This window comes from Grampus griseus (genome assembly GCF_964374135.1).
Source record: "Grampus griseus genome assembly, chromosome: 3".
Classification (NCBI taxonomy): Eukaryota; Metazoa; Chordata; class Mammalia; order Artiodactyla; family Delphinidae; genus Grampus; species Grampus griseus.
This window is the reverse complement of record NC_139019.1, coordinates 125,786,087-125,800,847: the sequence shown is the minus strand read 5'-3', so window position 1 is coordinate 125,800,847 and position 14,761 is coordinate 125,786,087. Positions and strand designations below refer to the sequence as shown.

Here is a 14,761-nt window from a genome sequence, read left to right as displayed (position 1 = left end):
AGTAGAAGGACACTAGGACCCCTGCCTGCTCCCCTGCCAGTCAGGGGCTGGGGGATCGCAGGGGTGGCCTGGGGTAGGCTGGGCAAACCTGGCCCCTCTGCCCCTTCCAGTTCCCGTCACCAGAATGGGACACCGTCACCCCGGAAGCCAAGGATCTGATCAACAAGATGCTGACCATCAACCCATCCAAACGCATCACGGCCGCCGAGGCCCTCAAGCACCCCTGGATCTCGGTGAGCTTCCTCAGCAAGGCCCCTCCTGGGAGCCCCTCCAGACCTCAGGAATAAGGCCCCTGTGAAGGCCTGGCCCCTGCCTCTGGGCCTGAGGGCCCAGCACGGGGCCGACGGAGCTTAATCCAAGAGACACCGGCCCCACTGTTGTTCTCAGGGGCAGAGTGGCAAGTGGGAGGTCTTTTGGGTTGGCACAATGACTGGGGGTGTTACTGGCTTTGAATGTCCATTGCCAGGATTTTTTTTTTTTTTTTTTTTTTTTTGCGGTACGCGGGCCTCTTACTGCTGTGGCCTCTCCCGTGGCGGAGCAAAGGCTCCGGACGCGCAGGCTCAGCGGCCATGGCCCACGGGCCCAGCCGCTCCGCGGCACGTGGGACCCTCCGTGACCGGGGCACAAACCTGCGTCCCCTGCATCGGCAGGCGGACTCTCAACCACTGCGCCACCAGGGAAGCCCCGCCAGGATGTTTATACCATCCCCTAGAACAAAAAAATCATCCCCCCAAGATGGCAACCACATCCATAGGTTACTCTGGAGGGGGAGGGAGGGCTTGCCTTCCGCTCACAGACCTCTCCCCCACTCCCTTCAGCACCGGTCCACCGTGGCCTCCTGCATGCACAGACAGGAGACCGTGGACTGCCTGAAGAAGTTCAACGCCAGGAGAAAACTGAAGGTAACAGCAGGTCCTCACCCTCCATGCCCCCCGGCTGTGGGAGTAGCTTGGCCTGGGTCTCTGCAGTGGCCAAGAGACCCGCTCACTAGTTCTTTCCTTTGTTGAGTCAACAAGTGTTATTGAACGCCGGCTGCCTGGGCTGGGCAGTGAGCAGCGGTGAGGACAGACGAATGATGGAGACGTTATGGGGCAGTGGTGAGTGCTGTGACCACATGCCCTGAGGCTGTGGGAGTGCATAGCAGGGCCATGGAGCAGGCCATGGGAAGGATCCCAGAAGCCTTCCTGGGCAAGTGTCATTTCAGCTGAGATCCCGAAGGATAAGCAGGTATTAACAGTATAGAGACAGATTGGGCAGATGTTCCAGACACAGAGAAAGGCCTGTGCAGAAGTCTGGAGGCGTGAGCATGACCCCTTAGGGGGACTGCAAGTGCTTCGGCGTGGCTGGGAGAGGTTTCCGGGGGTGACATGGGACTGGGCAGGAGACCGTGGTGGGGGTGAGAGACCCAGCTGCCAAGCACTGGAGAGGAGTGGCCGAGGGACTAGACAGGGGCTGTGGCTCCAAGAAGGCCACATTGTGGCCCAGGTGGGCCCTAAGCTGCCAGCCTCTCAGCAGGTCTGTGTGTTCTCAGGGCCGTGACACCTCCTGGCCTAGACCTTGCCAGGGACCCCGTGAGCAGGTAGGAAGGGCAACCAAGAGGTTCCCAGCTGGTCGGGACAGAAAAGCCATCCACATGCTGAGTGACAGATGCTGAGGCCCTGGCTGCTTCGGAACTTCCTCACCAACTGCTCCCAGGCCTGGCGTGGTGGCTCAGGACGGGGACAGGGGCCAACGGGGTGCTGGCCAGCATGATGCCAGGAGAATTGCGTCTCACCCCCAACCCCACAGTGAGAGCTGTCGCAGAAGAAGTCTCAAAATGTCAGAGTCAGGGAGTCTTAAAATCATGGACTGTCAGACCCAGAGAGTGTTCAAATCAGACAGCAACTAGAACCAGGAGGGCCACTGGTCCCCAGCCCCTCCATTGACAGAGGAGGGTTTTTCCTCATTAACCCAGGAGCCACAGAGGGGCGAGCTAGTACTGGAGTGAGGAGCTGAGTGCCCTAGGCAGAGGGTGGAGAGAGGGGGGGGACCAAGGGGTGCAGAGTCTACTGTCCTTGCCCCGTCAGGAAACTTCCTTGGCCTTTAGGAGCCCCACGGACAGGTGTCCCGGACACAGCCACCAGCTCTGGCCAGGCCGGTGGAATCTATTAATATCTACTCCTAGGATGGCCGTGTACCCAGAGCAGTGCCAGCTAAGGCCTAGCTCACCCCTGCCTCACCCTTCTCCAGGGAGTTGGGGGTGGTCTCGGGGCTGTGGGGTGAGAGAAAGGGAGGAATGGACGGCAAGGGGCAGAAGGCTTTGGCTTTGTGTCTGAATGGAGCACCTGCCTCTCCTTCCCCACTCCCCTCCCATCTCTCTGTCTCTCCTCTCTGCCCTCACCTCCGGCCTCCTCTCCCCCAAACCCCCTCCTCTTATCTGTTGCAGGGAGCTATCCTCACCACTATGCTGGCCACCAGGAACTTCTCCGGTAGGTGCTTGGACCTCAGATTTCCAAATACATCCTGCAGGAGGTAGGGGCATTGCCGTATGGGGTATCTGGTGCCCTCAGGCCAGAGGGCCTGGGGAGAGGGGGGCTGTAGGGGACCCCGTGACTGGGGACTTAGCTCACCTGATGCAAACCTGCAGAAGTAAAGGTCAAAGGTCATCAAGCCAAGGGCCCACCAGGAAGGGTTAGAGGTTAAGTCTGGCTCCCCCACCTCACAGCAGTGCTGGGGTTCTCAGGCTGGGCCGGCCAGAGGGGAGGGCCTCACAGATGTCAGGGTCCAGGTCCAGGAGGGACTGGCCCAGGCCCAGGGAGTAGCAGTATTCCTGCTCCCCACAGTTATGAAGCAGCGCCCTGCTTTCACTCACGTGGTCTTTGTGACAAGGTGATCGCCATCCCTGTTTTCTGAGTGAGGAAACAGAGGATCAGGAAGGTACACTCTGACTTGCCCCAGGTCACACTGTTAGAGGGAGGCCTTCAGTGCAGTTGTGACCAGACCCAGAGCAAGTGCCTTACCAGGCTGGGTCACCAAGGAGTCCAGGGTAGGAGGCTTTGGCCTCGGCCTGGGCTGGTTCAGGCGGGAAATGCCCAGTGACCTGTGGCATGTGGCCCCGAAGACAGGAGGGGAGGGGATTAGCATCAGGGCTTAGCAAGAAGCTCCCCTGGGCATGTTAGAGAGTGCCACGGCCAGCGTCCGCCAGAGGCTGCTCTCTGGGGAGCCCGGGGCGGCGGATGGGGCAGTTGAGCAGATACAGCAAGGCTCACCCGAGGGACCCTCTGGTTGGGGCAGCTAGAGCTGCTGCGGCACGTGGCTGGCTCCACCGCAAGGGGTCGGCTCTGGGAAGCTACAGCCCTGGCATTGCTGAGAGGGTCCACCTGCACATTTAACCAGCTGGGAGAATGAGACCCAGGGCTGGGAAGACCCTGCAACTTCAGATTCGGGCTTTCCCTACCACACCGGACTGCCTTCCCACGCTCTCCCCAGACAAGGATCCTGCAGTTCCTTAAACTGAAAGCTGAGCCACCCAGGCAGTCAGAGTCTTTTTTTAACAACTGAAGTGCCCCTAGGGCACTCTAGAGCTCACAAAACGGAGCCCATGGCTTAGTCTCTCTCTCTCCCTCCCTCTCTCTCTCTCTCTCTCTCTCTCTCTCTCTCTCTCTCTCTCTCTCTCTCTCTCGATGTGCTTGGGGGCACCAGTGGTGTTTAACAAATTTTTTCTGGCAAGAGTTTCCAGCACTTAAAAACCAGGAGATTTCATAGCAAATCCCAGATTACTGACTTCTCTTGAAAATCAGAATATGTGGCTTCACGGGACCCACAGTCCCGTAATAGTGGGCTGGAGCTGAGAGGGGCCTCCTTGGAGGCTTGGGGGGCAAGTCCTCTCCCTGCTGCTGTGCATCCTGGTCTAGCTCACAAAGCCCACGATGATGGCTGGCCGTTCGTCTCGGCTTTGGGATCCAGAGGTACTCCCCCAACCCCACCCCTGCCTGGCTTTGCAAGAGGGAAATTTTGCAAGAGGGAAAAGTTGCATGAGAGCCTGAGAGGGGTCATGGGTGGAAATGTGAGGATGACTGGGGAGCTGGAGCAGCCGTAAGCCCCAACCCTCCAAGCCTCTGGGGCATCAATGTCCAGTACCACCCCTCCTCCCCAGCTCGCTCTCTCCAGGCCACCAGGAAAAGGACTTACAGTGGCTACCGTTTACTGAGCATCTACTGCATACCCGTCAAGTGCTGTGCTAAGCACTTTATAGATACTGTCTGCTTTAACTTAAGGCCATTTGCTTGAGGTTTGAAGCAGCCAGGTGTCAGGCTGCGCAGGGCTGGTCATCGATCCCACTTCCTGACTGATGCCCTCTCCAAGGGCTCTGACCAAGAGGTGAGAAGGAAGGGAATGGGAAATGACAGGTGGGGCCTCTCTGAGAGCTGTTGCTCTGCTTTTCCCAGCCACCAGGGACACAGCCAGCCCCAGTGTGGGGCTCTGGTGTTTGAGGGTAGGGAGGCCTCTGCAGGGGATGGGTGCTCTGGTAGGGGTGGGCCCCAGAGCGGGGGCATCTGCTTCTTATCACCAGCAAAATGCAGCTTCGCAGCTGTCCAGAGTGAGTAGGCAGGGCTGACACATGACCTCCGCGGCAGCATGGGGCTAAAATTAGAGCCGGCCGGGGCGGGGAGGGAGCGTCCAGCCCCGGGCTGGGCAGCCGGGCCTCCAGGTTGGCCACTACTAGCACGGGTGGTGACCAGGATCTGGAGGGAATCCCCAGACTGAAACAGCAATCCCACGGTCCTGGGACACATCGGGCACCTCCCTCAACCCATGGAGCCAGAGGGTCACACTTGAGACTGCTGAGAACCCAGGCCCACTCCCACCCAGCGGGCCACCGGCAGACCCAGGGCCGCCCAGGAAGGAAGAGGAGGGAGGGGAGGAGGTCTCCCCACGTCGCTGCTCCGGCTCTGTGCCCTCCGCTGCCCGTGGATGTTGCTCTTCCTCGCCCTGTGGGCCCTGGTGCCCTGCCTGGTGTTGGTAACCCTCTACTTTTTCTCCTCTGCAGGCGGGAAGAGTGGAGGAAACAAGAAGAACGATGGTGTGAAGGTAAGTCCCGGCCAGCACGGCAGGGTCTGCCTCTGACAGCGTTTCCGCCCACAGGGCCCGGCTTGCAGGGCTGGGACAAGAGGCCAGGCCTTGCCGATGGTGTTCTGGGCAGATGTGCTCACCCGTGCAGCCTGGCATCCCCAGACCCGGACCTGGGCTACGGTGCCCACCCTCCCACCAGGATTGGCGGGGGGCAGGCGGGGGAGGGGAGGGTTGAAAGAGGGTGGGAGAGGCAGGTGGCCTGGAGTTGGGGTGGGCATGAGGGCCGGTCAAAGGAGATTTCTGCGGTTCTGGAGGACTGGTGAGTGAGTGGGTGCAAAGAAGGGACAGAGATGTCATGAGGGGTGACCTCCTCCTTCCCGAGTGTAGGCTGGCTGGAATGGGCCCCTGACCCAGTGCACGCCCCAGTCCAGCCTACAAAGCCTGCAGGGGATGGACAGCCAATCCTCTCGGCTTTGACACCCAGAGGTACCCAGCCCCATCAAGGCCTGCGGTTCAGTGCTAAGAATCCCCTCCTCTGCCCGGCCCAGGCCTGCCCTGTCCCCACCCCTGACGCCCGAGCTGCTTTCCTCCACACCCCACCGACCCCTCCCTCCCTCCTCTCTCTTCTCCCTCTGCTCTCTGGGGCCTCGTCCCCTACTTTCTGCCTGGTCCCCTACTCTCTGCAGCTCCCTCCTCCCCTGCCACTGGCTCGCCTTGCGGACTCTCCTCTCTCGAGACCCTGCCTTTTTCTGGGCTCAGAGCCCTGCCTGGCCAGGGCCCCAGGGCTGGGCTGTGCCCAGGACGCTGGAAGGTGTGGGATGCTTTCCAAACACAGCCACCCAGGTGGGCTGGTGGCTTCACGGCTTGGTTTGTAGTGGCATTTAGGGTCTCAGGCCCCTGGCTTTGGTCTGCCGGTGGGGGGGTGGTATGGGAGGGGATCTGGGCTGTCTGCCTGAGGCCAGGATATGGCCCTCCTCTCTGCCCTTGGCCCTCTGGGGGCTTGAGTTTCCCCATAGGTACAGTGGGAGGGGGGAGGGCTGTGAACTCCATGATTTCCAAGATTTCCACTTTAAAAACAAACAAACAAGAAAAAATCATTTTCCCTTCTCATCTTGGGTGCTTGAGGAATATGTAATTATTTGGTTATCAGTCAAAGCCAGTGGTTTACAAATGGAACTCCTTGGAGCCCAAAGGTTCTGGGGAGGTACCTCTGGCAGCAGATGGGGAGGGATTGGAAGGGGGAGGCCAAGCAGAGAGGATTGGGGGCTTCTCACACCCACTTCAGCCTGAACAGCTCCATGGACCAGCCATCGCAGTGGTTGAGAGAGCCTGGGTGAGCTTTCAGCCCATTATTTGAATCTCCTGAGCCTGTGTTTCCTCATTCAAGCAACGGGTGAGCCGGGTTTCCCCAGGGCTGTCTGTGAGGATGAACTAAGATACTGTGCATTGAGGACTTAGCATGGTGCTGGCGTGCGATACATGCTCATGAGATGCTAGTCAGTAGTAGTATCTTTTCTGCTTTATGTGTTGGACTTTCGGGTAAGATTTCTCTTGAAGTTTGCTCGAGAAAATACTTGGAAAACACAGATCTAAAGCCAGCCCAGTTTATGCAGTTGACACACATCCATCCCCAGTGCTGTAATGGAATCCAGAATTGAGTTTTGGCTTACCTGCTGTTTTGGGTTACCCATGAGTCACCCCCCTCCCCTCCCAATTTGTAAGGGTGATGGAGGGATGTGCAACTTGCGGGGGAGGGGGGTAGGCTTGGAGCAGCTGGGGCTCAATCTGGCCCTAGTGTGTAGACACTGGGGGTACTGGGTCCCCTGGGGAGAATCATATTTGGGGGATATGGGGCAGAGGTCACAGGCGCTAGTGGGCTGGGGCCCAGGTAGGTGGAGGAGGAGGGGCTGCGGGAGGGCTGCCGCCGTCTGCTTGGCGCTCGGGTGTAGCCCTGGCAAAGCCCTGGTCAGGGCCTCCCTCAGGCTGGGTCGTGGGACGAAGCTCTTGTCTGGCTCCTCTCTGGGCAAGGCCAGGAGGCGGAGGCTGTCTGAGGGCAAGGGCATCTCGTAGCGTGGCGGGGCTCTGGCTGGTCACTGCAGGGCCTTCCAGTGGGCACAGCTGAAGAAACTGCTGCTGCTTCCTGTAGGACAGGACAGACCCTGAGTGACTTCTCAGGGTGGCCTGGGTGTGGAGGAAGAGACACTCAAAGGCTATTCCTGGCCCGACCCTTTCTCTGCAGCTCAACCTCCTCCCCTTCCTTGGGATGGAGGAGCGGGGACATCCAGCCGGAAGACGGGAGTAACCCAGGGGGATTTGCCCAGGATTTGGGGAGCCCGGCCTGCAAGAGGAGGGAGGTCCATTCATGTTTTTACTATGACTGAAACTGGACCTCAAGTCAAGAAGCCAGGGGTTTGAGCCTGGGCCCCACTGTTCCCTCCCTTGGGGACCTGGGCCATCAGTTCCGTCATCTGTGCAAGAGGAGAAGCGCTGTGTTCAGGGAGGCTGGTGAGAGGCTCCCGCCTGGGTGGGCCTGGTGGAGTCGCACCGTGATGCTCCCGTAGCCAACATGTGCTCGGCCAAAGCAGGAACTACAACTTGGTCCCTAGAGACAGACCACTGATTCCACCTGGGGCTTGACTGAAGAAGCAGTGATCGGTTCCAACGCTGGAGGAAAAACTGGCGGGTTGGAGTTCAAGATATGACGCAATACTGTACCGTATGGGCTTTTAAGGGCTTTTCAAGGCTAACTTTGACCATCCTCTGTTTCTACCGTCCCTGCCCACCTTAGAACCATGCTCTTCACGTGGTTCTAAGAGATGTGACTCTCCTTTTGGTGACAGTTCACTTTCTAAATGAAACTAACATGCTGGTCGGTGTAGGGTTCTTATTAGTATCATCATCATTTTGTGATTCAGGAAAATCGAGTCTTTCTATTACCAAGAAGCGATGCCCCCGGTCCCAGCCACTCCTAGGCCTCTACTTTCATGAAGAGGGGCTGACCGCTCCCACCCCTCAACCCCACTCACTGCCCCCTGTTGGTGTCCCATCCGTGCGTCCTGACCCCTCTCCCCCATGTCCCATCCTGTCACTGTGCGTCCGAATTTGATGCAGTCTCTGCTCTGTGTTGCCTCCTCGTGTCCCGCCTGGAAACTCCTGGCCCTCACGCTGCTCCTCAGGTTTCCGCTGACAGCCGAGCTGTGTGGGCCTGTCCCCTCCAACACACACTGTGCCTGGCCCGGCTCCAGCCAGGAGTGAGGCCAACGCTAGGAGGACAGGGCAGGGAAGGAGGGGCTGGCTGCAGGCTGCTGCCTTGCCGGAGTCACACTGCCCGGGCCAGCTGGGGCAGAGGCAGGGGCTGTGAGCACTTACACTGGAAATGCCCAGTGAGCCACCTCCATGCAGAGGCCCTGGATGGAGAGGACAGGATAGGATCTAAGGCTCCTGGCGCTCAGAGGCTCCTGGATCTTGGAGTCAGAAAGCCCAGACTTAGACCTGAGGACACTTGGAGAATATCCAGTGCCTCCCACTGGCAAAGGCCTGCCCGGAGGCATCTCAGGTCTCCCCTCTGCTCCCCACACAGAGCAGCAAGGGGAGAGCCTCCTGGCCTCTCAGATGTAAGTGCTTCCAGGATAAGCCTTTGAAGAGCCGTCAGGCTGTGGGTACCTGGACAGAGGAGAGGGCCTGCACTGGGGGTTCCAGCCTCTTCTTTGCTAGTAGCTAGCTGAGCGACCTTGGGTGGATCGCTGCCCGTCTCTGGACCCCAGGTTCTTGTCTGCTCAATGCAGGTGTCGGTCTTGGCCTGTAACCTTCTATGAGTGTGAGTCTTTAAGACTCCAGGCTTAGAGCTGAAAGAAGGAGAAGACAGTCTACATGTTCCTCTCTCCTTCCCTTGGTTCCACAGTTGATTATACAGGGGAAATGACAAATCCCCCCAAAGCTAGAATAGGCTGAATGGCAAGGCCCAAAGACTCGAATTCTGGGCTCAGCTGTGCGTCTGCCTTTGCCGCAGTCTCTCTATCAGCATAAAGGAGCCGAATAGGCCAGTCACTGGGAAGCTGTGGGCACAACCAGGACTTCTGAGGCCACTTAGAGGAGTGGTTCCCACACCTGTCTCTGCTTTGGAATCACCTGGGGATAGTGTTTAAAATAAAGACGCCCAGGCCCCAGCCCAGACCTAGTTATCAGACTCCTTACAGGGGGTCTGGTTATGTACATTTTGGACAAGTTTCCTGAGTGACTGTGACACTCAACCAAACTAGGAGTGGGGTCTTTCCAGCAGAGACACAGGAGGAGTCTAGGAGGAGACATTGGGCCTCATCTCCAGACCCGAGCACCTTGTTGTCCTTCAAGAGCTTAGGATTCTGGAGGCCTTAGGCGCCGGGTATCTGAGACCCAGGATTTGCCTCCTCCATCTGAACTTGGCATAGGGCGAGCCCTGATCCAAGAGAGGCTTAGCCCGCAGCTCGATGGTTGGATTGTTGAGACCCAGGCAGCTGTGCACGAGGCCCCAGAACGCTAGGCTGAGAGACGCCTGGCCCTGCCAGGTCAGCTGCTGCTGGTGGCCCTGACTCCTTGTCCCAATGCCATTGCCGGCAAGGGACCACAGAGGATGACCCCGAGGCCCATCCTCCTTCCACCCCTCCCCTGTCGTTCGTTCCTCTGCTCCCTGCCGTTTTCACGCTGTGTCTTTTCCTGTCCCATCTCTTCTCCTTGTTTTTCCAGAAAAGAAAGTCCAGTTCCAGCGTTCAGTTAATGGTGAGTGTCTGCCGTCTCCCAAACGCCGGTAAATCCTGGGCCTCGAACCCTCGCTCCTGCCTCGCTCCTGCAGGCTACACTGGGAACCCGGGCGGGGAGAGGGTGCTCAGGGTGTGCTTGGTACGTGTGCCTCGTGTGACAATATGTGTGTTGTGTGTGCGTGTTGTTGGCGTGTTTCTGTTGACACCTCCAACTCCATGACCCAGGCCAGCAGCCTGCTGGTAGACCTGAGAACTCCCTCAGCTGTGAAGGTTGACTTGAAGCCCATCCCACATCCAGCCCGTGGCTTCTCGCTTCGCCTTGCCCTCTGCTCTGGAGCTCAGCTCAGGACTTGGTTTGTGTCAGTTGTGGCCACTGGGGGGCTTGGTTTGGCCGAAGTAGCGGGCGCCGTAGAGGCCCTTCTTGAGCTTCTGTGAGGCTACCCAGGGCCTGCCGGTGGCAGAGGAGCCACCAGCCCCTGCCACCGTCTAGGGGTTCCTGCGGTGGCATGGTGGCCCACGTCCCTCTTCTTCTGATTCCATTGCTGTCTCCCTCAGTTGTGTGGTTTTTCTCCCCCTGGAAAGCCCAGCCTCTGTCACACTGGGCCTCCCCCCGTCTCTCTCTTCCTCTCCTGCCAGTGTGTGTACTCCTTCCCCGTCCTGTGGCCACCATGTGCCTCTCTGCCCTCCACACCCCCTCTCTGCTCCCTCAAGCAGACAGGGCTCAGGACCCCCTTCCAGAAAGGCCAGGGCTCTCCACACATCCACCCCTTCATTTACAGCCCCGTCCCCACCACCAGCCACCAGCCACCTGCTTAGTTGGGCCCGTCCCCTCCTTAGGCTTGGAAGTCTGACAGGGTTTTCAGTGCAGCATCTGGATGGCAGAGCCCATGAGGCTTACGGCAACGGGGCCGCAGCATCAGGCAGACCACACCTCTTCCCGCTTGGCAAGCGGGCCTCACCACCTCCCGTGTTCTCTTTGGCAGGAATCTTCAGAGAGCACCAACACCACCATTGAGGATGAAGACACCAAAGGTAGGAGGGGTCTTGCCTTCAGCATCTGGGCCCCCGGGCCTCCTGGCAGGCCCCCTTCGCCGACAGCCTCCGGCCTGAAGGGACCGCAAGGCCAGCTTTGTGTCCTGTTCATCTACAGAGAGCCTCGCTTTGGCTCCTTATAGGCTGGGTACACAGCGGGGTGCCATTTCCCTGTGTGAGGTGCCTGGATGGACTTTCCTCATGGTAGCAGTTATGTGTTGACTTTAACACGTATTAGAAAAAATTAACATAGTCAAGTCATAAATGTATTGTAGTGGTATACATTTTCCTTTGGCAGTGTCTTTGGATTTAAAAAAAAAACACAAGCTGATTTTAAAAACTTGAAGTAATTATAGTAAGGGAAGGGAAAGCAAAAATGTATCAATAGGAAATTCAACAAACTGGAATATGGGAAACACTGCCTAAGACCGACCCAAACTGCGGGGGCTACTGTAGCCAGTGGCTAATAGTCTTCACAAGCCCTCGGATGAAAGGGGGAGCAAGATCCCAGATAACGGTGATCTGATAGTAAGAGAGGAAATAATAGGATGGGAATAGGAATAATGGCTGCCTTTTATGGGGTACTTGCTGCATGCTAGACCTGTTCCAAGTGCTTGGTACTCACCTGAGCTTTACAACAAGCTAAGAAGTAGGTACTGTGATTAACCCCATCCGACAGCCCAGAAACTCAGGGGTTGAGTCAATTGGCCTAAGCTCCCAGACCTCGTAAAGGGGACAGTTAGGATATGAACCCAGGCAGTGTGGCTCCAGGGCCTGGCTCAGCTGAGGAGGCCTTGGCATGTGGAAAGATGCTTGGAGCTTGGAGGAGGGAGGATGGAGCGCTGGCTTCCGCCCAGGGGACACCAGACCCTTGGACGAGTTAGTGACATCCTGCTGTTCTGCCTGTACCCAGCCCTTCTTCTTTCCCCAGGACAGGGAGATCGGCAAGGGAGGGGGTTCTCACACTCCAGTGTGTGTCAGAGATGCCTGGGGAGTCTCTGAAATCTAGAAAAGCAGCATTGACCTGGAGAGATCACAGCTGTGCCAGTTGAGATATTTTCAGGAGTTTAGATGATTTGCTTCTAAAAGAATATACAATGATGGGGACAAGAGCATTTTGTTATGTAATAAATATTTTTGCACAGTTGCCGTGCAGGCTTATTTAAGGCAGATTTGACACACTAAACGCTGTTGACTGCCTCCTGACTCTGCCACGATGTTTGGAAGACCAGCCCCACCCTATGTGTGTCCCTCTCCGGTCATTCCCAGCTGGGGCAAAGCAGGGGCAGGAGATGGTCACTCCATCACCATAGCCTGGTGCTAGAGCAAATCAAGCGTCTATGAAAGCACCAGGGACAACCTTCAAAATGCATTATCTCGAAGAATTCCCTTGGGATCAGGTCAGCATTCTAAGTCCCTCAAGTATGATTTTTAACCATATTCCTGGCCCTGCTCCAGTGGAATCTGATTCCATAGGTTTATGGTGGGCCGAGATAGGTTGTTTCTGAGACATTCACCATATCTGAGGCTCATTGTAAGGTGCTGGGAGTTTTGAGGAGACTTGTTGTGGCCTCATAATCCTGGTCTCAGAGCAGACAGGGTCTGTGGAGGCAAACTGGCTCTGTGATTCTTCATTGGAGTCCATCTGCTGGGTGACCTTAGACAACTTACTGAACCTCTCTGAGCCTCAGTTTCCTTAACAGTAAAGAGATGATAATAGTATCAAGCTCAGAGGATTGCTGTGCAGATGAGATGACAGGCTGTGTCTAAAGTGCCTACACAGTGTTTGGCATGTGGCCACTGTTTAATAAGTCTTAATTTCTCTTCTTTCAAACTGGAGCTTATGGTTGAATGACAGGAAGCCATGTGACGTTTTCTTGGAGCGTCAGTTTTACTCAAAGATTATTTTAAGACAAATATTTATACGTTCAACAGACAGAGAAATGTTTGGAATAGAATGTAAAATTTGTGTGCGCTGTTAATGTAAAACGTGACCCGTTAAAGACATTTTCCACCTGGGGTAACGGCTCTGGGTTACATCCCTGAGGCCTGACATTTACCATCATTATCCTCTGCTTTAGAGATATCAGGATGGGAACATTTGCGAAGTCTTGAATTTTAGTTCACTTATGCCCCTTTTAAAGAGGGGAGGATGGGACTTCCATGGCGGTCCAGTGGTTAAGACTCTGCGCTTCCACTGTAGGGGGCACGGGTTTGATCCCTGGTCGGGGAACTAAGATCCCACATGCTGTGCAGCATAGCCAAAAAAAATAAAATTTAATTTAAAAATAAAATAAAGAGGGGAGGCTGAGGCCTAGTGAAGAGAAAGGGCATGTCAATGTTACTAATGGTAAAACTGGGACCCCGTTCCCTGCCTCAGTTTCCACACATGTAAAAGGCCATGTCTGATGGAAGAGTTGCTGGCTCAGCCAGGAGCTCCTCCCCCTGTTTGGCAGGAGAGAGGAACTCTGTGCCTCCCCCAGCTTCTCCAGGCCTCAGAGAAAGTTTCCAGAGAACCATTTTCTGGTGTTAATTTGTTAAGTCTTCTTACTAAGTGAGAATAGCAGCTGGTGGGGTGGATTCTGACCTAACATTAAAGTTAATTAGAAATGTCATCCTCCAGGGAACATTCTCCCCTCAGCAAAGAAAGGGACATTAATATTTCAGAGCCCCTCAGGCTTCATACACAGGCCTCTCACCCTCTGAGCTGCACGGGGTTCTGCCAGACATCCTCCCCACCGCCCTATCTCCTCCTGGTCAGCTCCTTGAAAATTCAATTTCCTCTCCAACCCAAAGAGCTGCCTTAGAATCTGGGCAGAGACATTCTAGGAACTATCAGTCAGGAATGCTGATCCCGTCTCAGCCTCCTCATCCTGTGTGGCCTTGAGAGAGTGCCTTGACCTCTCTGGAGCTTCAGCTTTCCCATCTAGAGCGGAGCCCTCCTGGTTGTCTGGGTGAACACCTGGCAGATGAGAAATGCCAGAGGGTGCCACTGAGCAGCTGCTGGATGAGTCTTTCGTAGAGCGATAGGTCTGCCAAGGGCATGGGAGGGGCTCAGAACCAGAGTGAATTCCTCCAGATTTAAGGAGCACCAGACCCCCAGATCTTTGGTCCCAGAGAATGAAGCTAGGGAGAGTCCTGCCTGCTAGGCTTCAATTGTCGGCAGACTTGGTGTCCTGAGTGGCTGGAGGCCAAGTTAGGCACTGTCTCAGGCTGCATTCATAGAGGTGTAGTGTCCAGAATTGGGGAGGGGGTAGAGAGTGCTACCCTAGACCTGATATTCTGCAACATTCAAGCCACATCAGGGATAGTGTGCTCACACTCAGAGAGGCAACTAAGCAGCTTAAGTACCCTCGAAAATAGATGGCCAGCTGGAGCCAGATCCTGCGAACCACATGCGGGAGGCCTTCAGCCCCGAGAAGAAAAGCCTGGTGGGGGAAGGCACCTGGAGAAGCAGGTACACACTGAAGGATCCCAGAAGGCAGACCAGAACTATAACTGGGGGCTTTTCGGGGGAGACTGCAACTTGAAAGAAGGAGGTGGATGCAAATGGCAAAAGCCGTTCAGCAGTGCGGTGGCCTGCCCGGCAGGCTGCAAGCCCCAAAGTTCCAACCGAAACTGAACCATCATATATCAGGCTGCTGGGAAGTGTCCCTGCCCGGGTTAGAGGCTAGAGACCGTCCTCAGGGAGAACTTCCAAGTCAGAGCTTTCCAGTGGTGGTGATCACAGCGCTTGCTTATGGAGGGCCAGGCAGTTCTCTCAGTGCTTTACGTAATGCATCATATTTACATAAGTGAGTCGATATAAAGGGCTTGGAACAGTAGCTGGTTCTGAGTGAGGACCATATGTGTGTTAGTTATTTTTATTGATATATTCTTAACTCAATCCTCAGAACCACCCTATGAGGTAAGTACTATTAGTAGCTCCATTATACATATGG

General features: G+C 56.1%; 1 protein-coding gene across 1 annotated transcript in view; it reads left to right on the top strand.

The window, feature by feature from the left end:
• Positions 1-14,761, top strand: part of CAMK2A (calcium/calmodulin dependent protein kinase II alpha) — a gene marked incomplete at its 5' end in the record, with an annotated part of 64,433 nt that overhangs the window by 36,970 nt on the left and 12,702 nt on the right. Inside the window, 6 exons of the mRNA XM_082650097.1 lie at positions 111-233; positions 819-902; positions 2,426-2,468; positions 5,030-5,070; positions 9,775-9,807; positions 10,772-10,820. Of these exons, the coding sequence (XP_082506223.1) occupies positions 111-233; positions 819-902; positions 2,426-2,468; positions 5,030-5,070; positions 9,775-9,807; positions 10,772-10,820 (373 nt within the window). The remainder of the gene's footprint in view (positions 1-110; positions 234-818; positions 903-2,425; positions 2,469-5,029; positions 5,071-9,774; positions 9,808-10,771; positions 10,821-14,761) is intronic.